This window comes from Tyto alba, unplaced genomic scaffold, assembly GCF_018691265.1.
Source record: "Tyto alba isolate M040663 unplaced genomic scaffold, T.alba_DEE_v4.0 Super-Scaffold_8, whole genome shotgun sequence".
Lineage (NCBI taxonomy): Eukaryota > Metazoa > Chordata > Aves > Strigiformes > Tytonidae > Tyto > Tyto alba.
In genome coordinates this window covers 9,681,622-9,707,789 of record NW_024881329.1, presented here as the reverse complement: position 1 = coordinate 9,707,789, position 26,168 = coordinate 9,681,622, and the positions used below count along the sequence as shown (strand labels likewise).

At 38.8% G+C, this 26,168-nt stretch overlaps 1 protein-coding gene across 4 annotated transcripts in view; it reads left to right on the top strand.

The window, feature by feature from the left end:
• Positions 1-26,168, top strand: part of GALNT18 (polypeptide N-acetylgalactosaminyltransferase 18) — a 341,921-nt gene that overhangs the window by 255,316 nt on the left and 60,437 nt on the right. For all 4 annotated transcript variants that reach the window (XM_033006955.2, XM_033006952.1, XM_033006951.1 and 1 more), the window contains 3 exons: positions 6,528-6,711; positions 7,485-7,682; positions 10,185-10,299. In XM_033006955.2, the coding sequence (XP_032862846.1) occupies positions 6,528-6,711; positions 7,485-7,682; positions 10,185-10,299 (497 nt within the window). The remainder of the gene's footprint in view (positions 1-6,527; positions 6,712-7,484; positions 7,683-10,184; positions 10,300-26,168) is intronic.

Genomic DNA, 26,168 nt, shown 5'->3' with positions numbered 1-26,168 from the left:
TAGAAAGTGGGCTCAGCGATACTTCTGACAGTATGCATCTTAGGGCAGAAATTGAGTACTGTCTTTGACAGTACTCAATAAATAATAAAAAGGAAATAAAAGGGATTTACAGCCCTTATTACAAATACATTACTACAAGAGACTAATGCTAAGAAAAATTACCAGATGAAATATTTATTTATCCAGTATATCCCCCCTCCTCCATAACATGGTGTTCAGATGTCCCAGTGTCACAGTTTCCAAAATAATATTTTTGTTGTTCTTCTCATACTGTTGGGATTTATTAAGGTGCAGCAGTATTTCTGGGTAGGACTTAATGGTCTGGAGGATGGTTTTGTGTTTTGTGTTGGGAGGTATGCTAGTTTACTGATTACTGTTTGAAGTGGAATTTGCTTATACATGGTTATCATGCTGTCAGATTCCCAGGACCTTACAGCCAGCAAGAGGAATCAGTGAAGTGTCCTCCGAAGCTCTTTCAATGCATAGACATGAAGTTTGTGAGGGGATCACAGCAGCCCTCATCGAACCCTTTGAACACAATGTGTGCTTCCCACACCTCTGTACCAGATTCTCCTGGGCAATTGAAGGAGTGTGTTGTGTGTTAGGGGCTGAGAGGGGAAATGTATTTTTTCTGCCCTTGTGGGAGAAAGGTGCTGTTCATGTGCGAGGTTAAAGAAATCCTTGGTTTGTAGTCCAAGATGTGAGCTGGAATGAATTGTTATAGCCTCATTTATCTTAATAGACCTGGGGAGGTGTGACAGCAGCTGAGACTTTGGATTGCTGAATGCAAAGGTTGTGACTGTGAAAGTTCATTATGCTATCTGGCTTTACATGTGGATAGCCTGAACTTCTGAGATTAGTTTATGCATCTTTGTCAACAATATAAATTAGCTATAGCAATGGAGGAAAAGGACTATATTGGTTTTTTGTTTTTGAGGTCTGTCCAAATCAATTCCTTGCATCATGTTGGTAATTTCCCTTGGGTGATTTATCTATTACCAGATAACATGAGGTTATTAAATACATGTGCACAGCAATCCTTCGTTATCAGTTTGTGCATTGTTGCCCTCTGTTACAAACATTCTATGTACACATGTGCATTACGAACGACATGCCTCTATCTGGTTATAAATATTTTCCATTTGGAATTATCTGCTTCTGCTACAGAGATGAGAGGTGGTCACTTGAGCATGAAAGATAAGGGGCCAGAGGAAAAGAAAATAAAAATCGTGAAGCACTGAGCTGCATACAAAATAAGTAATTCAGTGTGTAAGACTATTAGATAAAGTGCAGCAAACTGTTTTTCTTACATGCCTTGCTGCTGCCATGAATTCAAGTTATTACACGAATTCAGGTTGTATACCTACAGAGTGACTGAAAGGAAAGAGAGGGTTGGGGGTTTTTTGCAGCAAACCTGGTATAACAGGCATTCTTTTTTTTTGACAGAAACAAAATTAGCTATGTTAATACATTTTGTTTTCCTAAAGGCTATAAAATTGTTATTGGAAGAGTGGAAAAGCAGATCTTCCTGTTCCTAAGACTTTGGGCCACAAATAATCAGATAAAGAGGATGGAAAAATCTTGGTTTAAAGTTAATTGGTTTGTGCGAATTCTGTCTTTTTGCCAATTTACTTGCCTTTCATGCAGAAACAAGATATGCCTAATGAGATGCTTCTAGCATGGCAGCAGCAATCATGGTGTACTGACTTCTTGTGCTCTGCCAGTTGGCTGTTTTGCCTTGGTGCAAGGCAGTGGATCCCATTCTGACCTACTGCACAGGGCACTCAGGAAGGCCCTGGGATACTCGCCAGGAACAAACTGGCCAGTGATCTCTTGGCTCTGAGACAGGCAGCAGCTCCACTGTATCCGTGCAGCTGCTGTAATGATTTTCTTTTAAAAGTGTCCTCTATGATCCAGGAAGATATCCAGCGTGGTTCTTTACCTGGGGACCAGTGTGCCTTCTAGGCAGCTCAATGAACACACAAAGCTAGAGCATAAAAATAATGAATTAGCAGAATTTTGCCCTTTTCTATAATGTGTCAATCTACAATTTCTGGCACAGGGAGGACAACTGTTACGTTAAACCTCATTCTGTATTTAAGAATAATTTATTTCCCTTTACAATAAAAGAAACCATGTTTGTCTCAAGTGCTAAGGTTAAAGAGGGGAACATGGTAATTCCTGGGCTTTTGACATGGAAATAAATTTTTCCTTAAAGGTAAAAGCACAGAGCTTGCAGAGATGGAAATAACATCTAGCGTGCATTGTGCTGCACTGAAGTCAGCAGAGACTTTTAGGCTTTAGAAAATGCATAAAGTTATAAGAGATCTTTTATTTATTTATTATTTTAGCTCTGTTGGCAAACTTACAGCTAAGAAGAGTTTTTAAAAGTCAGTAAAATGCATCTGTCTCAGCAAGGCATGAGTGTCAGACTTCATAAATGTAATTGTTCAGAGAGATGTGAGGACTCATTTAAGCACTCAGAATGGGAGTGCATTAATGCATGAAATTTACTGAAAGTAAAACTTATTTAACTCTTGTTTAAGCTACTTCTCTGTGAATATGAGGCAGTAATTTATTATTTATTAAAACACTGCTTGTATCAACAACTTTAAAATTTGAAGTCTGAGGATAGATCCACAGCTGCTGTACGACTGTGGAGTAAGGGGCTAAGGCACCTTACATCACTTAGCATCTAGCCTGATAACTTCCCAATTTAGGGAGGGTAGTGCCATACAAAGCATAGGCCACTTGCCTGCGCCTGGATGAAGGGCATGATGATCTGTAGATGGTTTTCTTTCTGAGGAGTTCTCTGGGGCATATATGAGAAACTTTTGCTGTATTGTGTGGCCTTCTACAATGTCCCCCCAGCGTGCAAAGAGGAGGCAGGACAGTGGTCCAGATTGCACCTCTGAGCTAGGACAAGCCAAGCAAGCCGCAGTATTGCAAGGAGAGCAGTTGCATTGCTAGGGCCTCTCTCAAGCCACCATTCTCTCAAACCATGTCCTGAGAGGAATATGCCTTGTGAAGGGATTTTCATTAACTGAATTATCCCTTCACATATAATCTCTGTAGCTGTGGGATGGCTGATGCCTTCTGACTCTTATGCTCTCTGCCTTCGTCCTTCCCTGCTTCTGCCCCTTCCTAAGAAGGCAAAGTTGCATGAATTCTTTAGCACTGCTTTGTCATGCTGAATAGGGAGTCTTCACAAACAAAATCTTTGTGGATTTGTTAAAAACAAGCAAACAGCCTCTTAGAACTATTAGAACTTGATTATGTTAATATTAAACATAATTATGGCACATTAATTATGTTTTCTACATTTATGAGGAGAGTAGTGCTGTGCTCTCCAGACATCTGTACCATACAGAGGCAGGTGGTAGAGCGCAACATTTCCAAGTGCCAGATCGGCACCGTTTTCCCATTCCATATATGGCTGCTCTTTCTCTCTGACTGCAGATACTCATTCAGCTTAGTCAAATGGAGTCCTTATTTGAGAGATTCTGTGCTGAAAGGCAAACGCATCTATCTTTATAAGCCTGTTTGTTTCCATAATTAGAAACCGAATCAACAGTGTATTGAAGATGACACATTTGCTCATTCCCTTTCTTCTCCCTATGGTGGCATAAAGCAGTGAAGCACAATAATTAATGAAAAGGACTGTTTATTATTCAGGCAACATATCTGAGGTGGAAAAAAACAGAGCATGGGTTAAAAATATATTGCTGAAGACCATCAGTGCCATCACAGAGTGTATGATCAGTTCTAGAGGAAGAGTCCCATCATTCAGTCCAGTTGGGCAGGGTGCTCTAAAACTGTCAAAGGCAATTGAACTCAGATTTCGCATGTAAAATTCAAGAAAATGTGGAATGCGTGAAAAAAACTGACTTAAGTATCCTGCTAGGGCATCTTTCATGTTCTTCCCAAAATAGTGACTTTTTTAGCTTCATTTATATGTCTGTTGTGTCCTGTGCCTGAGTAAAAATGATACAGTTTTCGTTTTAGTAGACTTAACTTTTCTTCTGGGAGAGTCTGCCCCATAGGTTTTGTAGGGCAAAGGGTGCACATAATGCTCTGCTCAGCACTCTGCCTTTGCAAAACGAGGCTAATCTGTTTTAAATAACAAAGGCTAGAAAATACCTAACTGGGAAATGCTGCTTTGTCTCCTGTGAACATGCTACAGAGTAAATCACTGCTTGTGTGCCGGTATTGAATATTAGCTAAAATGCAGTACTTTCCTCAACCTCCTGAGACTGATACTGAAGTCCAGGGAAGGATTCCTCCATGCTGACTGACCATGGATAAGCCTCCAAGGTTCCCCTGAGATTCTCAGACCTTTCACTTCACTTGCAAAAAGCTGCAGTGTAACCAGAAAACTAGAAGTGCTTACTGCCTAGTAAATGTCACAGCTATAATGTGCATCTGAAGTCGTGTTGGTGGCAATCCAGTATTTGGGTTCTGTTCCAGTTCCACCTATTTCTGTACTACAACTAGATATGAAAAAGATTTTGGTTTTACTCAAGCTTATAAAGTCAGTCCACATTAGCACACCTGCTAAAATGAAGGTGATTGAGAGAACAGTGACTCTATCAAGGGTACGGATTTTCAAGTCCTTTATTAGAGCCTGCTTTCCTTTTATATATTTTATATCCAGTGGTGATGCCACATCGTTGTAGCAAATAAAGCTTCCTGGTATTGCAAAGCTATGAACAGCCACTTATGCCGAGAACAAAGCTTTGATCTTCATTTTTTGATATTCACCCTCCAGAGTGTTACATTTGGGGAATAGAGAACTGTTTTGCACTATTTTTAGGTGGGCACAATTTCAGTAACGTAAATGCCTTCTTTTGAATTTCAAGTGCTGTTGTTAGCTAGTGGTTGGTTTGATAGTTTTGTGTTTGCTACAGATCTCTGGTGTTAGGGGATGAACAATAAGAACATGTGGCTTTGCACAAGCATGACAGAAAACCTGAATATAATTTTTTGACTTTATAAAGAAAAGTATATTGATCAATACGCAGCAAATCTAATACAAAATAGAATAGTGCTCTATGCTATGTGTGTAAGTGCCTTATAATGTTTATTTAAGGTGATACAGTCATAGATAAACAATTTGGATAGATACTGACAATATAATGTGGAAAATTCTAGGAATATATTGAGTCCATTCCTAAAATATAGCTGCAGTTTAAGTACTGTGATGGACATGGTCATCAGATTATTTCCTTTCTATTATTTTTCTTTATAAAAAACTGTAAGTATCAGCTCTTTTCTTTGTTATTCTCTCACTTCTGTGAGAGTTCATTTACCTGAAGGTATATGACATGCACAGTTCTGCAATGCCAGTGTAACCAGCTGCAAGAGCATCATGTCTGGTGGCTACCTGAGAGTCTTTACAAAGAGGGATGAATTTAAGCAATCTTTGTACTTGACCATATTGTTCTTTCCTCCATATCCTTAGAGAAGTGGGCCCACTAAGGTCATATGCGTTGTAACTCTTTAGATTCAAGGACCCCTTGTGAAACAGCTCTGTTCCTCTTTGTCAGCCTAAGAGAGGACACACCCACTTCCTTTCAAAACGTGAACCTTTGATGTGGCTAATAAAGTGTGCTTGCTTTTAATTTTCTGTAGCATTAAGCATCCTAGTTGTACATGTTTGTCCAGATCTGACTGAGGTGACCAGTTCCCAGAGTGGTTGGTTTATTATGTTGAGAAGCTATTATTCTGCATCACATCAAAAGAATTTCTGAATTTGTGGAGAGATTTCTAAGAAAGGGAACTTAATAACAGCAAGGGAATTCTGAGTGGTACCATAACACGAATAGAACATAGCAATGCTAATAAGGATTAATAGTGAACAGTGTGTTTTCATTTAATAATAATAGTGAACAGCATAATTCAGCTCTACATATTGGATTTTCTCATTCAGTGGTCTTTAAACCAGAGATATGATAGCTGTTGATGTAAAACTTACCATATTTTAGTCAGGAATGATTCTTCTCCAGTACTTTTACTGGTCTTTGTTCTGCTGAGAAAAGAGCAGAAGTCATTAAACTTTTTAGCAGAGATAGAATGGAGTTGTTGAAGTTTAAAAAGAAAAATAGAAAAAGGATAAATAATTTTTTTTTCTTATATTTTTCCTTAAAATATTGGTAAATAAAGTTCATGAACCATGCTTGGACATATTTTTCTGGAAATAGATACTACAGTAACAATATGCATTTATGTAGCTATGGTACTTCATGATTGAGTGCTTTATTTTGTGGCATGTTAATGTTAAACAGTGGCAGGATTCTCATGTCAATCATGCTGGCTAAATAGTTACGCTTGGAATTTTTTATTATTATCTAATTTATGGTCCTTCTACTTTTTGTTTGCCTCCTTTTAGACTTGACTATTTGAGAATTCTGAGTAGTTAAATCAGAAGGGAGTATTTCTATGTGTAAAGACTCCTGTTTTGCTGAAAGAACAGGCTTTTATGTTGTTGAGATATTTCTTGTTAACATCTAATTCTTTCCTTTCCACAGAAGAACTCAAGGAGAAACTGAAGAAATATGTTGATGAAGTGAATGCCCATAAGCCTGGTTTCATCAAGGTTGTTCGACACAGCAAACAAGAGGGGCTGATTCGATCTCGAGTTAGTGGATGGAGAGTAGCCACAGCACCAGTAGTTGCACTCTTTGATGCCCATGTGGAATTCAATGTGGGATGGTATGTGTCTCCCTGAATTTCTCTGAGCAAGACACCTTTTCCAAGCAGTGTTTATAAATTACTGAATGGTGTTTCCCTTGCACATAGAGGGTGAGTTAGCATTCTGATCGTTTTAATGAAGATTCTGACACAATCATGGACACAAGCATGAAAAAATGTATTTGTAATGTGTTTATTTTCTATTAATAAAAAATATTATGTTTCTTTTATGTTCTACAGTGTAAACAAAGAAGTGTGATTTTGGCGCTCTGAGGTTGTTGCTCTGTGCAAAAGTAGCACATAACCAAAACCATGTATTTTAACTTGTTCAGTCTGGATTTAATATCTCTGTTGCTTCTTCAGTAAAAAAGATGGTAAAAAGGCAGGATCTTCTGTCCCTAGGATAGATCTATTATTAACTCTGATCTTGATGTCCTTGATCATACTGAGAGCCTGAAGTTATCGTTACTTGGTAGCAAGGGTGTGAATGCACTATCATATTCACCAGCTAACATCAAGGTTAATAATAGGGCATCCTAGATAAAATATTGCAGTGTGTTATTTAGGGGCATATCCTCCTCTGTCAAAACTCCATCTCAAAGCAAAGGGAGCTCTGAGTGGGTAACAGCTGTAGACTTTGCCCCTTCTGAAATATACAGTATAGGCTGCTATTAATTTGGAGAGTTGGACTAGATAACCTTTAAAGGACTTTTCAAACCCAAACTGTTCTATGATTCTATGATTTCCATCTGTGCTATGCTTCTACTGACATACTCTGCACATTATTTTTTTAGGGCTGAACCAGTGCTTACTAGGATAAAAGAAAACAGAAAGAGAGTCATTTCTCCATCATTTGATAATATTAAGTATGATAATTTTGAAATAGAGGAGTATCCCCTCTCAGCACAGGGGTTTGACTGGGAGCTGTGGTGCCGATATCTGAACCCTCCTAAGTCATGGTGGAAACTGGAAAACACAACTGCTCCAATAAGGTAACATGCAACTGTGACCTAGAATAATTTGTCACTGGCAATGCTCATCTAGGTATGACAGATGGTGAGTGGTCTTAGCTATGTAATAGGTTTTACTGTGTGTTTTGACTGCAGTGTTAAATGTCCTTGAGCTTTCCTCTTCAGCTTTTGTCCTTGACTCTTACACAGTCATCAAGAAATCTGGTTTTTTCTGTAGATATTTGTAAATAGGTTTCCTTGTTATTAGCAGGTGGCAAAACACATAGCCAAAGTGAAATGGTAGATTTGAATGCTCAGCAGTACTGCTTTCTCTAAATGCTGTCTGCTAATTTAGTGGTAATGGGCCAGAAACAGAATTTTCTTTACAAAGGCATTATATACACAGAACTGATCTGACAGTTGTATTCTTTATAGTACTGTCACATCACTTTACAGCTGTGTTACGTCCTATCAGTTAATGCTGGTCCACTGATGGTGTGTGAGCAAAGACTGTATTAGATCCTTGCTTTGGTGTAATCTAGCTCTGTACTTTCTTACCGTGTCTAGAGTATTATTAGGCTGGTACAGAACAATACCCTTATCTCGAGGAGGAGAGTAGGTGCCTCTGAATCCCCTCAGCAGTTCTGCTGAGATCCCAGGCCTTTCCTCTAGCTGTGTGTTCATACCAAGGAAGTCACTGGTACCTATACTCTAGCTCTCTTGCAGAAAGAACCTGTGAAGACTGTTTTCACCAGCTGCAAAGCAGAACCTTGAATAGCAGTGGCAGCACGAGGGCTTCGTCACTACCAACCAGTTTCCATGCAGTCAGTGTGAGGGGTATCTTCCATCCAGTAGTTCTGTCCCTTCAGGCAGGCAGCTGACAGGGAGTTGTCAACTTTAACACTCTGAACTGCACTGTCCCATGTGCTGGTCATTAGAACAGGACCTAGAATTGGAAAGTATAAGATAAAAATTCCCAGGTTTGCCACAGACACACGTAAAAAGGGGTTGTAATTTCCACATCATTAGAAATGGTTATCAGTGTTAATGAACTTTGTTAACATTATGAAAGTGCTTTGAAATATTCTACTAAGTCCTGGAGAGGCAAACTTATATTAATTATAGTGACTTTTTAAATTAAAAGCATTTGAACTCAGAATAAAGAGCAAATCTACTTTTCCATTTTACCCCAAAACTCTGTTTTGTGTGAGGATTGTGAACGTCCTATAAGAATATTGGATATTTAGGCTTGTTCCCTAGCCCTTTCCATGACGCCTTTCATTCAGTGAAATACACTGCATGTGTGTGCTGGATAATTAAACCAAAAAAAAAGCCACATCGATCGATTGATGGCTTCTATCATGCCTCCAATATGCTTCTAGAATTATAACAAAGGGAAGCAGGTACACTGATAAATACTTTAAAAACAACACCAAAAGCAAGGATACTTTGTTATAAAAACAGCATAATTTTTGAAGTGATGTTAACTACTATTTTCTTCCTTAATAAATACATCAGAAACAGTCTTTCATTGTTAGAAAGTGAGTTCTATAGCACGTCAAGTTAAAGGCAGAAATGTATAGATTTCTGCAGAATTGTACAATTTGTGATTAAGACATTCTGTACTCTGTTTGAAAGCAGATGTCTACACTTACTGCAGCTTGAATGTTCCCAGTAAATGCAGGATGACTTCCCTGTACTGCTAATTAATATCTTGTTGTTACCAGAGTTCTTGATACCAGCATAATAGTCAGAAAAGACGTTTTTATTTCTTGCCATTGTGAATTATAAGGTGGGAGAAAAATGAAAATGCTAAATTATTCTGTATTCTTCTTCACTGCATCTCATAAAGGTAAAATTGTACTCCCTGTGCCTGAACTCTTGCCTTCTTAAGATTGGCTCTGCATAGTAAAAGTTGGTTAATTCAGATCATCACATAAATAGAGCTTACTGATTCGGTAAGGATATGTGAGTTGTTTAAATTTGACTCAGGACAATGGACTAATATTACAGTATGCTGGTAAGGGCAGGTGTTTCTTGATTCTATATTACAAAAACTTATCTGTATGTTCCTATTCAATAAATAATCTCTTATTTTACATAAACTTACATACACAAATTTTCTTACCTGTATGTGAAGCTAGCTTCTGGCTAAACACACAAAACTGTGCATCATTGGGTATCCTTGTCAATTATCACAGACAAGAAACCTGAGGATTTAGCAGGTACAGAGACTAGAATGGCTGGTGCCTCAGAAACAAAGTTGGAGCTCCTGGATCTAGTATTGTTAGCACTGAAATCCTACCCGTTCAGTGAATATGTCAAATAATTTTGAGTCTGTTTTCCTTCAGTGGTGCTTGTTTCACCATAGAATCAGGAACAATAGAAGACAAAACTGTATAAATCTATTCAAGAAACACCTCCCTAGGAATCTGTCTTGATGCACCATTTGAACCAGCAATTATTAATCTAATCTATTTCTGAATAATAGCATTGTTCATATTCTGTCTGCCAATTTTGTTTGCTGCTGGTTTATTCTTCCAGAAGTCCTGCACTGATTGGATGCTTCATAGTAGATAGGGAATATTTCCAAGAGATTGGCTTACTGGATGAAGGCATGGAAGTATACGGAGGAGAGAATGTGGAGCTCGGAATCAGGGTAAGGAACAGAACCAGCCAACACTGGTAGCTTGCATTTAAAATACAGCTTGCTTCTTATTGCGAGGGAAAGAGACAGTCAAAAATATATGGATGATGGCATGCAAAGGAGATCCACAGCTCTGCTGTAGCATAAATTGTTCATTTGAGGAGGTGGAGGGTGGCGGGGAAAGAGCACAAGCTCCTATATCTTTTTAAAGAACTTATCTGGGACAAGAATAGAAATACAGAATTTGGTATTATTTTTTCATTGAAGTAACAGGGCCAGAAATCTGCAGAGATGATACCTAAAATTCCCTGCTTACTTGTGATCCCAGACTGGGTAAGGAAAAATGTTTCTCACAGGCGTAATGGGAAAAGCCTTTCTAGATTACTTGGTTTATTTAAATTGGAAAAATCACTATGGAGCAAACTAGAATAGATAAGCATTTATGCTGCCTACTCTCTGGAGGGGAGTTAAGATATTCATAGGGTGCATAAGTGCACATATTTTCTTCTTCCATCATACGCTCTTCATCTGTTTACTTTATGCAGTATTGTGTGTTGTGTACTTTGTTCTATATCTCTTCACAGCTAAATACCATCCTGAAAATACAGTGCTGTTCTGTTAGAGAATCTTTCAGGTTTTTGATAGGAGAGAAAATGTTAGGTGTTGATAAATAATGGAGTGGTGAGTGTTACAAAATTAAATTGTGAACTCTGCTATGAAATGTTAGTGGAAGCTTGTATTTTGTGCTTAGTTGCCAGAATGAGAGCATACAGTTATACAATAGCAAAAAAAAATATTTTATTTTAAAAATACAGAATTCTCTGCTGAGACTTTTTCTCCCACCTATCATGATGAAGTGTTACTGATGCAGGACTGAAGCATAGGTCCCCTCTCAGTTACATTAGAGCACAATTCTAAGGAAAGAGAGAGAGAAATGCAGGACTGCTTCTTTTAATAACACTATTCTGCTCACTGTGAGGGCCAGAGACCTGCCTTCTGTTCCCAAAACCTGATTTTGCAGCTCAGTGTTGCAATGAGTTGAAAATCAGCATCGCTTTGATTTTTTTTTTTTTTTTTCCAACTGACAAAACTCCTTGTTAAGTGTGAGGAGTTTTATCTAGTTTTGTATCATGAGAGATCTGTTCAGTCTGCTATACTCTGCCTTGCAGAAGTTGATTGAAAAGAGTACTTTGATAGACAAGACCAGAGAGACACAAATCTCTGCATAATTGAAACTTTGGAGTAGGCTGGATCACTGGAATAAGGCCCAACACTGCTCTGATTTCCTTATGGCTTTTTGTCTGTCTCCAGGGAAGCAGTGCCTGACCTACATAAAATACTTTCATCTGTAACAGATTGTAGTGTGCAAGGTAGCATAATGTATGCTACCTCATCTAACTTTATCCTGACTTGGATCTGTGTTCCTGGCTATATCAAAACAAATTACTGAGCTGTAATGAACAGATTTTTCAGCAGTTTATTACCAATTCTTCTCACAATTCTCAGCATATCCCATATAATACCAGGATGAATATAAATGTACAGTGCAATATTAGAGCTTCTGGGAAGCACAGTATTATTTCTACAGATGTTAAGCTTGAAAAGCAAGCTCCTTCCCTCAGCCACCTGCTTCTGGCACACACCTGGGGCCATGCACTGTGTCTTGGCAAAATACGGGTGGCTGCTTCAAATGTGCTGTCATACTATGGTGGGCAGCTGTAACATTCAGGTGCATCCTAAGCATTTGTCCCTAGAGGTGCAGCTCCCAGAAGCTGCCTTTCATTTCCTTTAGATAGGGATACATGGAAAACTATAGTCAGCAGGTGATTTCAGGCCAGATGGTCTGTCTCTGCTGCTCAACTACATTGTTGTCTCTGCGGCACTGAACAGTCATCTCTAGATTACTTCTGTTGCTTTCAACTGTGAGGCCTACGATGAATCACGTAATAAAGACAGTAATTGTTCTACAAAACCTCCATTATAATTACAGTATTAGTGCAATAAATAATGTTTCCATTTTAAAATGGTGCTCTCCAGTCCATGACTACAGATTGTTCATTGTGCTTCATTTTGCATTTCCATTTTCGTTTTCTAAGTAGTAATCTAGCTTCATCTAGTATTCTGCTGTGTGATGTGCATTATCATGTAGGGCTGGAGAAGCAGAAATCACATGCCCAAACTGGCCTGGTATCCAGGCTAGCCAAGAAGTTATGTATCACATTCTGTGATATGATGGAGTTGATATCTATTGAAATTTTCTTATTTTTTTTCTTCATGTCTTGAACTTCTAAGCAAATTCCACACAGCCTGTTCCCATTCTTTGCAGTATTTAGGCGCTGCAAGTCAGTTCTTTCATTGGGAAATTTTATGCATAAGCATGTAAAAGCAAACATTTACAGGAACAGGAGAGGTTACTTTCAGCTACAGAAGTAGCAGCAAGAGTTAGGATCATTTGAGCTACCTGTTTATCTTAAACACACTAAGTAGAGCATGGTCCCATGTCCTTGTATTACTAATTTTGTTCCAGGGGATGTAAAACTACTGTGAGCCAAATGTATATGCAGACCAGCTGCAGCATCATGCGATGACAGTACTGGGTAAATCGCTACCTCTGTGCCTATGTGCAGAGTCAAAGCCTTATTCTCCATTTGCTTTGTTAGCAGCTGCATCTTCAGTGATGTGAGAGAAGATTTAATCTCCCACCTGAGGTGCTTCTGGGAAGCAAAGTCTACCTATTTAAGATTTCTTTTCATTTTAAAGGAGAAACTATTATTGTGTCTTCTAAAACCTTGAAACTATTTGTTTTCAGCTGAACTGATGGGGTTTCTACTGTGCAGGGATAGGAATGAGACCCTGACAAAATGGAGACTTATCTCAGTATTCTCTCCCAGGAGGTATTTTTCTCACCTCATCACCTGCACCAATATCCAGTTATTTATGTTACATGAATGCAAGAAAATCCTCAGCTATTGGAAACAGTATCTGAAGCATCCATTGTTGGTAAACTGTAGCAAGCCACAGAAAACAGGTCATTGATTGGAGGAATATTCTCTTGACTGAATTAGTTTCTCTATTCAGCTCTATTCATCTCTAATTTGGTGTATTATTATAACTTCTAAGATTTTTACCCTTGTCTGTGGATTTGTAATGACATTTGTAAAATATTAAATGTATATTATTAAATAATTATTAATAGTTCTGTTGCCTTGAGCTAGTAGCTGACAGATGAGTTCAAAATATGAATGCATTTTGAATCTTATAAACAACGCTGTATTTTCTCCTCAAGCAAATATTTTTTGCAAAGCAATTTATTTGCCTCATAAGAAAATAAAGGCAGGCTGGTTGATGCAAGACTGGATGGCATCCTTTTTGAGCAGCTCGGTCACTTTATCTGGGATTTTTGAGAGATTCATTTGCTGTGCCCCAGAATCATATCCTTAAATTCACATTAGGATGAGTAATGCTTCTTTTTGGTTTATGTCCAATCATTCCCACTTGAATGGACTTAGTGTGCTTTTAAGGGATCGAATTGTATTTGGAGGGCAAACTGGAATCACACTGATTATCCAAGAGACCAAATAGGAGCTGTGTTGGTAACCACCTTATAGCAGAAACAAAACGTAAGGCTGACGTTTCTCACCATTACTTGGGCTCTGCTTCTGTGTTGTGCTTGCACAAGCAGTACTTGTAGTTACAGAAGCCCCTACAAATCCATTGCAATCAATTAGATCCTGCACTAGATGGTTCAAGTCTATTTTTCAGTAGGCTTCTTAAAGAGCCTATTCCAATTTCTACTGAAGTCAGCAGATTTTCTATCAAGAGCAAGCCTGTAGCAATCATTTTGTCTTTTAAAGCAGCCTACATGTTCGATAAAGCTTCCAAATATCTGGTAAAACAAAGCTGTTTTGTACCACTTTTAGGGATGCCTGAACAAATATTCAGTGATTTGCCTCAGGTCACAGACTGTCATCATCAGAGTCAAGGCAATGTAAGCCCAGGCTTTGACTTCAGGTAATTATGTATGTCACAAAGACTTTGTGCTTGCAGATGAATTTGTGTTCACAGGGATATAATGGCCCTGTTAAATGGGTAAGAGGTAATAGCTCTTTAAGGGAAAAGGAATGGACCTTGCTCCCACCGAGCGATATATCAAAGACTTTACATCAGCTGACCCAGGAGGAAAATTGCTTTTATAGTTCAGACTTGAGTATAGCACACTACCTTTATACAGTATATTGCCATAGTGAAATTAGTTGTATTTGCAGTAAAATAACATTATAATAAATATATCGGCTTCATTTCTTGTTAGTCTGGTAGTTTGTCTATAGTACTTACGTGAACCTGATACTGATGCTTTTGCTGTTGGTGGAGAACTAGAGGACTGCAATTTATGAACAGAGATGCAGATGTGAGTCATTTAACCAGAAAATAGTCCTGGTGTTCTTCGGAGTATTGTCCATATGATAGGGCCCCTCTGTTGCAGAACAAGCAGATGTGAAGTCTGTTATTCCTCTCCCTGATCTATTTTTTCTCAAATTCCAGAGGTGACTTCTATTTTTTTTGTTTGTTTTTGGGGTAGGGTTTTTTGGGGGATTGGCTTTTTTTTTTTTTAAGGTCCTTCTGGCTCTATCTATCTATCTTTTTTTTTTTTTTTTCTTATTTAACCCCCGCTACCCCAGCTTCTGGGATCATGTTTCTTCATTACTGACTAGTTAACCCAGTGTCTCTCATAAGGTGCATAGAAGCCGATTGTTGTCTTACATGTCTGTCCAGTCATTTCCAATACAAAGTGTTTATGTATTCAAATTGTTTCTCACCTGAGATGTCTTTCTTATAATAAGCCCTTTCAAGAATGTTCTTTTTGATAATCCAGAGCAAATGCAGATATTTACATTTGCCCCCAATTCTCCATATTTATCTGAAAACATTTAGAACTTTTTCCTCTTTCCTTAGAAGTTTTCAGTAGTTTTACCTGTTAGTGTTTCTAATACAGGCCATGAATTATATGAAATTGTGAATAAATTATGTGTAAATAGATGTCTGTTTTGATTAAGGAAACCTTTTCACAGTGTACAAGCTAGGGTATAGTTTCACAACACATAGGCTTAAACAGCTACACTGGTTTACATTTTCTCCTTCTCCTTTCCCCATCCTCTTGTTCTCACTCTTGCAGTACGCCAGTGCTTTGGATCTGCCAGCATAAGTTGTCTGAATGGCTGCCCTGTATGCACTGCTTCTGAACACCTCCAGTTCAGAAGTAAATCTTTACAGTGTAACATTTTTTAAAACTGCAGGGTTAGTTTTAATGTTAATCAGTTTGTGACTTACCATGCGGCCTCACAAACCCTTGTGTTAGGAAAATTGAGAGGCTGGTGTGCCAAGAGGTAGAAATGACGTGGAGGGAACAAAGAAAGTGAGGGAATTTTTTACTGAGCTGCTATATTGTGGAACTGTTTGCACAGAGAGCGAGCAGTGGGATGTGTCATGTGTGCATGGCGTCCCTTTTTGTCCTTGCTGCCGGGTCCCCTTTCATGGCACTCCAGTGAGCAATGTAGATCTTCCCTAAATTCCCTTCAGGAAAATTAATCTAGATGTCCCCAATTCTTGCACTTACAGCTACCATCACTTGCTGTGCTCTTAAAGCCATGTTTTTAGCTTGATTTTAATAAGTAGGCCATAGCACTTGTAACTAGGGAATGATTTGCTGTACAGAAAAAATCCTTAATGTAGGATCACAGGTGCTGTTCAACATTATTAGGTTGATGATGTGCAAAGAGGAAGGGCTAAGAAGTACAAGAATAAGAATATTATTAGTTGCAACTTTTAAATAACATTTAAATAGTGGTTTTTAAGATAGTGATTTCTCCTCAACTTTACATTAAAGCTTTAAATAGAAATATGTTCATTTTAATTTTATCCATTTTGTGAATTAAGAAGAGACCATTTCTAGACTGAACTCTGCAAGAAAAATTTGTAAAGATTGACCATTACTTCTTACAAGATGTAGCCAATGCTTTTGATAGCCCACACTTTCACCAAGATAAAAATAATTCCTTAGCAGTACAAATATGGCATAAGTACTTGTCTAGCACCCTGTGTAATCAGTAGTGGCTTCTCAGTGTGGCCAGAATTATTGCTAAGGTTAATTTTGTTTTGGAAAGTACCTTGCTGTGTTAACAACCTGATTCTCAAGATGGCACAGACTAAAATTCTCTATTTACATGGTCATAATTCCAACAGGAAAAAAAAAAAAAGCCAGCCTCCATTAAGGATAAAATAAGTAATTGTCATGCCTCCAAATGGGTGTCAGTCATGACATCAACAGAAACTGGTGTTCTGTGGCTTGTCCTGGTTTTGTGTCAAAACTGCAGTGGAATAATTTTTTTTTCACCCCGTTTTGCCCGTGAATGCCTTAGCAGGTAACCTGCAGCTTCAGCATGTGTAATTACACATACAGGTAACATTACCAGTGAATAATTTTTGTGTTTTTGCTCTTTCTGGGGAGAGAACATCTTATTAGCTGCTCCCACAGGGAAGCAAATGATTGATACATCACCAGCTGACATGTGGCATCACTATAACCTACAAGGAAGGAGAATGAGGCACTTGGAGATTTCTCACAGATGATTTTTCACCGGTTGTGCTTACGTGGTTGCCCATTACCAACTGGGCAGTGATATAGACATCTTGATGTCTCATAGGAGGAAATTGTTGTTTATACTGGTAAAGAAGTAAAACAGTTTAAGTCAGTATGCGCTTACAAATCAGTGGACTGAAGTGACTTGCAAATTAATTAGTGCATTATTATAAGATAGCTTCATGTTTAATGTCTTTTTGCACTTTAGGTCATGGCATTGTGACAATGCTGTTGTAGCTTCTGGTATTGCAATTCTTCATGGCCTAGTCTGTGAAAATCCCATTTTTGTTTTAACATGATACTGTGGTGAAATCTCTAGAATTTAATTTCATGGAGTGTTTTTAGTATTGCAATACTGATTTAGTAATCTAACAAAGATTAGAGGAAGACCAGTTTTGGAGAGCAAGAGATTGTTGTGGTGTAACAGAACTGAGTAGATGACTGGGGTAGATTCACCAGGATGGATCCAAGATGTTTGGGTCAAAGCTGCAAAGGCCAGATACCTTTGCACGTGCCACAACACTTTGTGTTGTAAGTCAAGCAAGAGGGGCAAAAGGCCAGCTTGGCTGAACAGGGAACTCCTCATGGAGCTCAAGAGGAAGAAGAAATTATATGATCTCTGGAGGCAAGGTCAGGCTTCACAGGAAGATTATAGAGATGTAGTTTCTATATGCAGGGAGAAGACACGAAAGACTAAACCTCAATTAAAGTTGAAGCTGACCAGTGTTGTATCAGTAACAAGAGCTTTTTAAAGTGCATTGATAGCAAGAGGAGGTCTAAAGAAAACATTGGACTGATAGATGGTCATGCGACTAATAGGGATGAAGAAAAAGCAGAGACATTCTATGCTTTTTTTTTTTTTTTGCCTCAATCTTTAATAATACTGATAGGCCTTGGGCTACCCCATCTCCAGAGTCAGAGGACCACAAGTGTGGGAACAGTGACTTTCTATTTGTGGACACTGAAATTATAAGGGACCGGCTGTATCAGCTGAATGTTCACAAGTCCATGGAGCCTGATGGGATTAATCTCAGAGTACTGAAGTAGCTAGTGGATGTTATAGCAGGACCCCTCTTAATCATCTACCAAAGGTCTTGTGAGTCTGGGGAGGTCCCTGCCAACTGGAATCTAGCCAAAGTTATTTCAATTTACAAGAAGGGCGTGAGGAAAGACCCAGAAAACTACGGATCTGTTAGTCTGACCTCAGTTTGAAAAATTGTAGGGAAAATTGAAAGGCATTTAAAGAATAATGCAGTCATCAGGCACAGTTAATGTGGGTTCAGAAAGGGCAAGTCCTATTTAACTAATGTGATATCGTTCTATGATAATGTCACCTGCCTAGTGGATGAAAGGAAGGCAGTGGATATAGTTATTCTGGATTTTAGTAAGGCTTTTGGTACTGCCTCTCACAGCATCCTTCTAGACAAGTTATCCATCTGTGGGATGAGCAGGTCTGCAGTGTGCTGGGTGAAGAACTGGCTGAAGGGCAGAGCTCAAAGGTTTGTGGTGATTGGGGCTACACCCTGCTGGTGAGTGGTCACCAGTGATGTTCCTCAGGGCTCAATTCTAAGACCAGTTCTGTTCTATATATTTATGAATGCTCTGGATGCAGGAGTTGAATGCACCATTAGCCAGTTTGCTGATGATACTGAACTGAGAGGTGCTGTTGACTCTCTTGAGGGACAAGATGCCTTGCAGAGTGATCTAGATTGGAGCACTGGGCTATGATTAATGGGATGGAATTTACCAAGTCCAAATGCTGAATTCTGGACCTTGGATGGAGTAACACTGGGCACAAGTATAAACTGGGAGAGGAATGGCTGGAGAGCAGCCCTGCAGAAGAGGCCTGGGGTGCTGGTGGCCAGCAGGCTCAGTACAGGTCTGCATTGTGCCCCGGCAGCCAGGAGGGCAAACCCCACCCTGGGGTGCAGCAAACACGGCGTGGGCAGCCGGGCAGGAGAGGGGATTATCCCGCTGTGTTCAGCACTGGTGCAGCCTCACCTTGAGTGCTGTGTGCTGTTCTGGGCCTCACAACTTAAGAAGGATGTGAAGGCCCTTGAATGTGTCCAGAGGAGGGCAACAAATCTGGTGGCAGGGCTGGAAGGCGTGTCTGTGAGGAGTGGCTGGGGACTTTGGGTTTGCCTAGTTTGAAGAAAAGGAGGCTGAGGGGCGACCTCATTGCTGGCTGCAGCTTCCTGAGGAGGGGGTGTGGGGAGGGAGGTGCTGAGCTCTCCTCTCTGTATTCAGTGACAGGATGTGTGGGAATGGTTCAACGCTGCACCAGGGAGGTTTAGTCTGGACGTTAGGAAGCATTTCTTTACTGAGAGATTGGTCAAACACTGGAACAGGCTTCCCAGAGAGGTGGCAATGCCCCAGGCCTGTCAGTGTTTAAGAGGCTTTTGGACGATGCCCTTATCAGCATGCTTTAACTTTTGGTCAGCCCTGAATTGGTCAGGCAGTTGGACTAGATGATCATTGTAGGTCCCTTCCAACTGAAACATTCTAATTTTTTTCTATTCTTAGCTTGGTATTCTAGTACAGATCAAGTCTTTAGGATTAAGTGCAAGTTTAACAAGACTGATCGAGCTAAGTACAGCTGTGGTAAGGGGGAGAAAGGTAAACACATAAAAGACAAACAGCGCAGTCAATTGCTCCATGAGTACTAAACCAGTGGTGATCTTGTTATTCATTTTGCTGCTTTTTTGCCTTTTGAGAAGTGATTTCCTTTACTTCCCATTCATGACAAACTTGGCTATGTGTAGTGATTTATGTTTCAGTTATTTGCTGCGCCTAGCAATGTTAGACACATTTGAAAGAGAACTGAAGCCATATGCCTTCAGTGACCCTTGAAGCATGTTATCTCCTAGTAACACAAGACATAGAGTAGTTCCTGCAATTGTAAACCAGCAACACAACATATGTAGTTTAACAATACGTTGTAAAAGTTTTGTGGCTCTTGAAGGTATGTGCAGAATTAATCCCTGCAGAACAAAACAATTTAAAGAGTATGTAATGAAGCAATTAGCTAATAGAGGAAGGAAACTACTGATGATATAATATGGGAAGAATCTTTACATATATTACTTTTTCAACAAGAGTGTTTTAAAAGGCACAATTAATGTAAAATGAAGCCTATGAGGCAATTAATGGTGACTTCAAAAGTAAGATTTAAGGGATAATTTACATTTTAAAAATTGAGAGCAGCACTAGTTATGCTAAAGACTCTTATTTCATTTTAAAAAGTCTTTTAGACTGTGTGTGTGTGTTTTGGTAGGTTGCTTACAGTTTCATGTTATCAGCTTGATTATGGAAAAAAGCTATTCTTGCACACAAATAGATAAGCTTACCTGAAAGTATGACAGGCTTGTATGATGATGAGAAGTAGAATATTCTTGAAAAACCTCAGAGGGCTTCAGTAAAACAGATGAAGTAATTTTAAAAATACCTCTCTCTGCATATTGTTCTGAGCTGAGGTTGTAGGCAATCACCTCTTGGAATTGTTACACCCTAATTTCCCCACTCTGCAGGGGTACGTGCCAATGACATGACTCTCTTTCCCAGCCCATTCAGCATCTAGAAGCAGGGAGTAAACCAGAATCATAGCTTCAGTAAGCAGTGTATTTTCTTTCTCTTCCTGTCCCATGTATATTCTAATTTTTCTAATCCTGAGTTTATGTGACTCAGACCAGGGCTCTGTGTTTAATTCAACTGTTTGGGCAGTCTTCCTCAATGAGAGGAAGCTGTTTGAGACCAATGGAATAAGCAAAGCTATGCCTGGCTTCTTGCTGAATTTGGGGAAAGTTAGCCAAATCCGTAAGTACTTACTGTCACTACTGCAATTATTTAGTGAAGAGTATCAGACCTCAGTGGAGATGCGACCTAAAGAAAGATTATTGTATTTCATCCACTGAGTATAGTTTCTAGGTTTACAGGGACAGATACCCAAATCTACGTGACAACCCAAAAACTTTCAGGGTGCAATCCAAAACCGACAGATTGCTACTGGAAACCTGATCATTGATTTCAGTGATCTTTGTATCTGACCATTCTCTTTGTCATTTCTGCACTCACTTGTCAAGATACCAAAATAAAAATGCAGACCCAAAACGATCACAGACTTAGCTCATGGTATTGAATAAAAATAGTTTATTCATACTTGCTTGTAAAGCATCAAGCTCATTATTGGTTATCAGTAAATGATTAATGGTAATGACAAAGGTTAACAAGGTTCACAAATATTTTTTGCATTAAAGTGTTCCCCAAAATATATTTTAAAGATATTGGTGACTGTTTGTATCCACAGTAGTAATTAATTCACACTGACTGTTTATTTTTTTACCTTCAAGGCAACTTTAATGAGTTCTCCTAATTTTGTCACTTGCAGACTTCACAGAAACTAGAAATTGCTTCAGCTTTTTGAGAAATCACTTAGTTATTAGGAAATTTTGTTTGCAGTCCAAATGAAATGACGGTTTCAAACAAGGTCACATCAGTTCTTGGAGAAGCTGCATGATCTGTGTAAATTTAATGAATGCAGTACATGCTAATAAACTGCTCGGCATCATGTAGGGTTTATTTTTTTATTAGATTAAGCTTCCACACATGAAAAGAACACTCGGTGATTACAGAGATAAAAAGAAACACTTTTAATGAAGAAGTGTTCTATCATTTTATAATGAAGTATAAATTAAATATTTGAGAGAGGGATCAGCCTCAGAGTTTTAATTGTTTTGATTAAATATGCAAATTCAAATATGTTTAAATGTAATTGAAAAAGATTTACTAAAGAATGTGGGTTTTAAAATGAAACTAAATAGAAATGGAGCCCTTTTGTCTAGTGAAGTAGATTTTCCATATGTGAATGGAATTTGATCTAAAAAAAAAATCATAACCAGATTGATTTAGACATTTCTAAGGATGTGTGAGTCACCCGTTTCTGCTGCACCCTGATGACTGCAAATGCTGTCACTGCTGCCCTCGTTTTGGTGGGAACAAGTGAGGGGTGATAGCAGAGTGGTGTTAGGGCTCACGCCTTTGCAGAATGCTTAAGGAAGCCATTTAGTGTGTTACTGCTGCTGTAGCTGCCTCACTTGTGCCATCCCACTGGACTGCCCAGTACTTTGGTCCTTTTCTCCTTTAACAGGGTGGAAGTTTCAGCTGATCCGTTTGCCACCACCCGTGTTCTCTGTGCAGTTTTATGTGTCCTCTGCTTTCCTGGCTCTTCCAATGCAAAGAGCATGTTTGCTGTTTGCTCTGTGGGGCTACTTTAACCCTGGTGAACATAAATTCACACAGATGCAGGGCCACAATTACATCTTATGTGTAAATGTACCTTCGGTAAATTAACAGTAAGAAGTGCTTAGAGCTTGGACAAATTCTCCACATAAGCCACAACAACTGAAGATCTAAAAGGAAGATTCCTGTCCCCTCCCCTGCTCCCCGCCCCCCCCCCCCCCTTTTTTTTTTCTTCCCAAATAGTTTCTCTGTATTCATTTAATGCTCCTATCATCTCCCACTTGGCTTTGCTTAGTTTAGGTCATAGGCTTTGCTGAGTGTTGGAAGTCACATTGGCACTACTGTCCTTTTACATCTTGAGATTTTTTATGGAATTTTACTGCCTTTTGCTAATGATGAAGGAACCATTTCAAGAAGAGGAAGCCCTCTAAGGCCTTCTTGGGACTATACCAAACATATGAACCTCCTCAGGAAAATCAAGAATAGAGAGTCCTTTATAAGGTTCTCTTGGAAAGGAGCATTGAAAACACACTAAAGTGGATTCTCAGAGCTCTTTGGAAGGGAAACTCCAGCTGATGTGTTCTTTTTTTAAAAGACTGTTTTTGCAAAGTGAACCAGCAGGACCCAAGCCTCAAGAAATTCCTCCAAAGAAAAGCAAACTTTCTGCATTGCTGGGCCTCCAGCAAGCATACTAAGTACTCCCAAAGATATGCAGTCCCTCACACTTGAAAACTTTATAAGGTTACAAAACGTGAAAACTTTTTAACCCTGAGACCCACTGGTACAGTTTTGCAACTGAGGCTTTTACAGAAAGAAATGTGACTTGCTATTGACAAGCGTATATGTATGTTTAGGGATTTGGCAGGAAATTGAGAATATTGCTAGCAGTTTACAGCTTTTGCTACCATAGGTAAAACATTTTTGTGGGCAACAGGAAAATATGCTGTGTTTTCTTTTAACCACAGTTTAGGAATTTCATCAAGTTTCTTCCTTGCAATTTGTACAACCAGGTTTGTTATTAAGTATTACTGATTGCAGCAACAGTATGCTCAGAGATATAACATTTTACTTCAAACCATTCTATGTGGTTAAAAAAAGTCTTTGAAGCTCTTTTATCTTTATACTTCCTACTAAAGTCATGGGTGATAATTTGGAAAAGCTTCACTGATTTTAAACCTTTGTATTTATTTATAGCCATCACATAAAATATCAGTGCTGGAGAACTAGAAAGGTGCTGTTCAGTATGGATGAAGCCTGAATAAAGATTACTAATGAGAGAAAAAAAATAGCTGTGACATTCACAGGGGAAACGTGAAGTTGTGAGGAATTGACCCCTCAATTGCTGTTCGTATTTCTTAACTATAAAGGCAGTATTTGTCTACAGGAATTTTATTAGATGAAGAACAGATTGCTCTAAAAGGCTTTGCAACTTCTGAATTGAGTCATTAAGAAAATAAAATTCTTAGTATTAAAACATTAATTTGAAAAAACCTGAAAATTGTCTTTGACCAAAAGGTATTGATTCAGAGTAATTAGTCTCTCCTATGCATTTTTGATACGAGATTTACACCGTTTCAAGATGTCTTGAAAAACTATCCAGCTATCCACAATGGCTCCAACACAATGGTTGAAGTACCATGGATTTGTTTACACGAGTAAAGGAGATGGGGCGAGCTAGGAGTGGTCAGATTCAAGTGGACAGTTGGTCTGAGAAGGAAAGCAAGAAAGAATGGATGGGTTTTCTTGACCTAGCTGCAAGAAATTCCCTTATTTCAAATATAAACAGGGAAGAATGAAAAAACCCAAACGCTTTCTGTAGCAGTCAATCATGTTATGTTATTTTGTTTAGTATTCATATATCCTGTTCAGTATAGTGCTTAATATTTAGTGCATGACTAGCAAAGCCCTTCATTCCTTGGCTGGAGATTTTGCACATGTTCTGGGGAGTTGGGAATCCAGAATCCCTTGAGATTCCAAGAGAGTTTCATGTCATTTGAAAATCTCACTTTAATGCCTACCTACATTTTCTTTCTTTGCAACTGGCCTCTCCCTAAATGCAATTAAATGTTTGGAGAAAAAAGCCTTCTCATTATAATGTAATCCCACTGGCGAAAAACACCTGTGGGAGAGAAAGGTACTATGGCTTGTCCTAGATTTGACCAGCTGAGCAGGTCAGGATTGTGCTTTCTGTCCTTATAAAGTATTGCATCTGCTTTCACTCTGTGAGGGCTCTGCAAGCCTTTGTAGCCTATATCTAGGGTAGTGCTATTTGTTTAGTGCTGTAACTGCAAGCTCCTCACATACTGCAATTTGATTCCCATATCTTCAGATCACATATGTTTCTCATGTCCTCCTCTTTGAGGAGTCATTAATTAAAGGACTTTTATTCATCTTGGTGTATGGAAACTATCAGCATATAACTCTAGTCCAGTTTTGATGGATGCTAATCACATTTTCATGGATTGCAGGATTTTTTTTTCTTAGAAATAATAGGATTTGATTTTGAAGCTGTTTAATACAACCCACCTGTTTTGTCAGCATCTGTATTGACAGCTTCATTTTAGCATTAAGTTTTGAAGTGAATATGTGGTTCTTGCAGAGTAATTAATTAGTCTTTGGAAATAGAATAAAGAGTGACAGTGTCTGAGAGAAAGGAGTGGCTACCAGATTTGATTAACCAGTGTTTATTCAGATGGGGGTAATTATTATTTACAAACTATATTAAAGACTTTGTAATCTCAGAATGTTTTTTGAAAACACATGACTTCATTATAAAGTCAAATCAGAGTTTACTGATTACTGAATCAGTACTAAAATTATAGATGAGTCCACTCTTCAGATTCTCAGATTCTAGATTTACTTGGAAATTCAGTTTTTTATAGAGCATAAATTTTTGTCTCAGCTTGTTGTCAAGATAGCATTCAGGCCTAACTCTGAAAATCCCACAAAAGATTTGGTGTTCACATGATGGACTTGGATCAAGACCATCCCTAGTTAAAATAAGCAAAAGCTGGGCAGAGTAGGCAGTGCATGTGGTATGTGAATTTTCTTGTCCTGGGCTAAGTTATGACCATCTCTACATCTTCCTTGTCATTTATGATACTAATTTAAACCGTGTACAGTGAGTAACTCTGAAACAATTAATAGCTGGATGTCAATGTTGTACTGAGAAATGGCTTGGACTGAAAGCAGGCATTGTGTGAGCAAAGCCTGATGACACTTCACATTTAATCTTTATTAGGAAATGAAGCTGAACCATTTAGATATAAATGTTTGACTATTACTTTTGTTAGATTGTTAAACTGGATTGCCCACTTCATATGATATTTAGAAAGACAGGACACAAATGTTGTTTCCAGATTATTTATTCTTGTGCCAGTTCAATTGCCTATTTATTTTAAAATATTTACGATCATCTCAGTTCTTCCCTGATGTTGGTAATGGTTATGTTTGTTTATTCTTACGGTTTTCCAAGTTCTGGATGCAGAGACATGCCAGAGTCTTTTCAGCTCCCTTCTTGGCTGTACAGTGGGTTCATGGGATAGCTCATCTTCCAGAGAGCTCTGAAAACCAAGGCTCTATCTCTCTTCCCAGCATATGCTGAATGCAATTAGGCACCAGTTCAGAAAAGGCTTTGTAAACATTCTGAATCCATGCCACGTTTTCTGGTCTCAGGAGCTGCCAAATGCCTAAATGCTGTATTCAAGCCAGATGTCTAAATATATAAAATGAATGGCTGAACAAAGTGCCTCCTTGGTAGAGCAGATGCATATAGGATGGACAGACCCAAGGAGTCTGAGATCAGCTCCAGAACATGATGTTCTGCCAACCCCCATCCCTGGCCACCAGGAGGGAAACCAGAATATACTCTCTCCTGGATGAGCAATACAGGGAAGGAGCACCCTCACTCTCTTCTTTTGATCTCTTGGTATGGAATAGTAAGCCTCAGGAATCTCTACTAGCAGTGTCATAAGGCAAACCCTGTCACTTTTCAGTGTGTACACCTGCC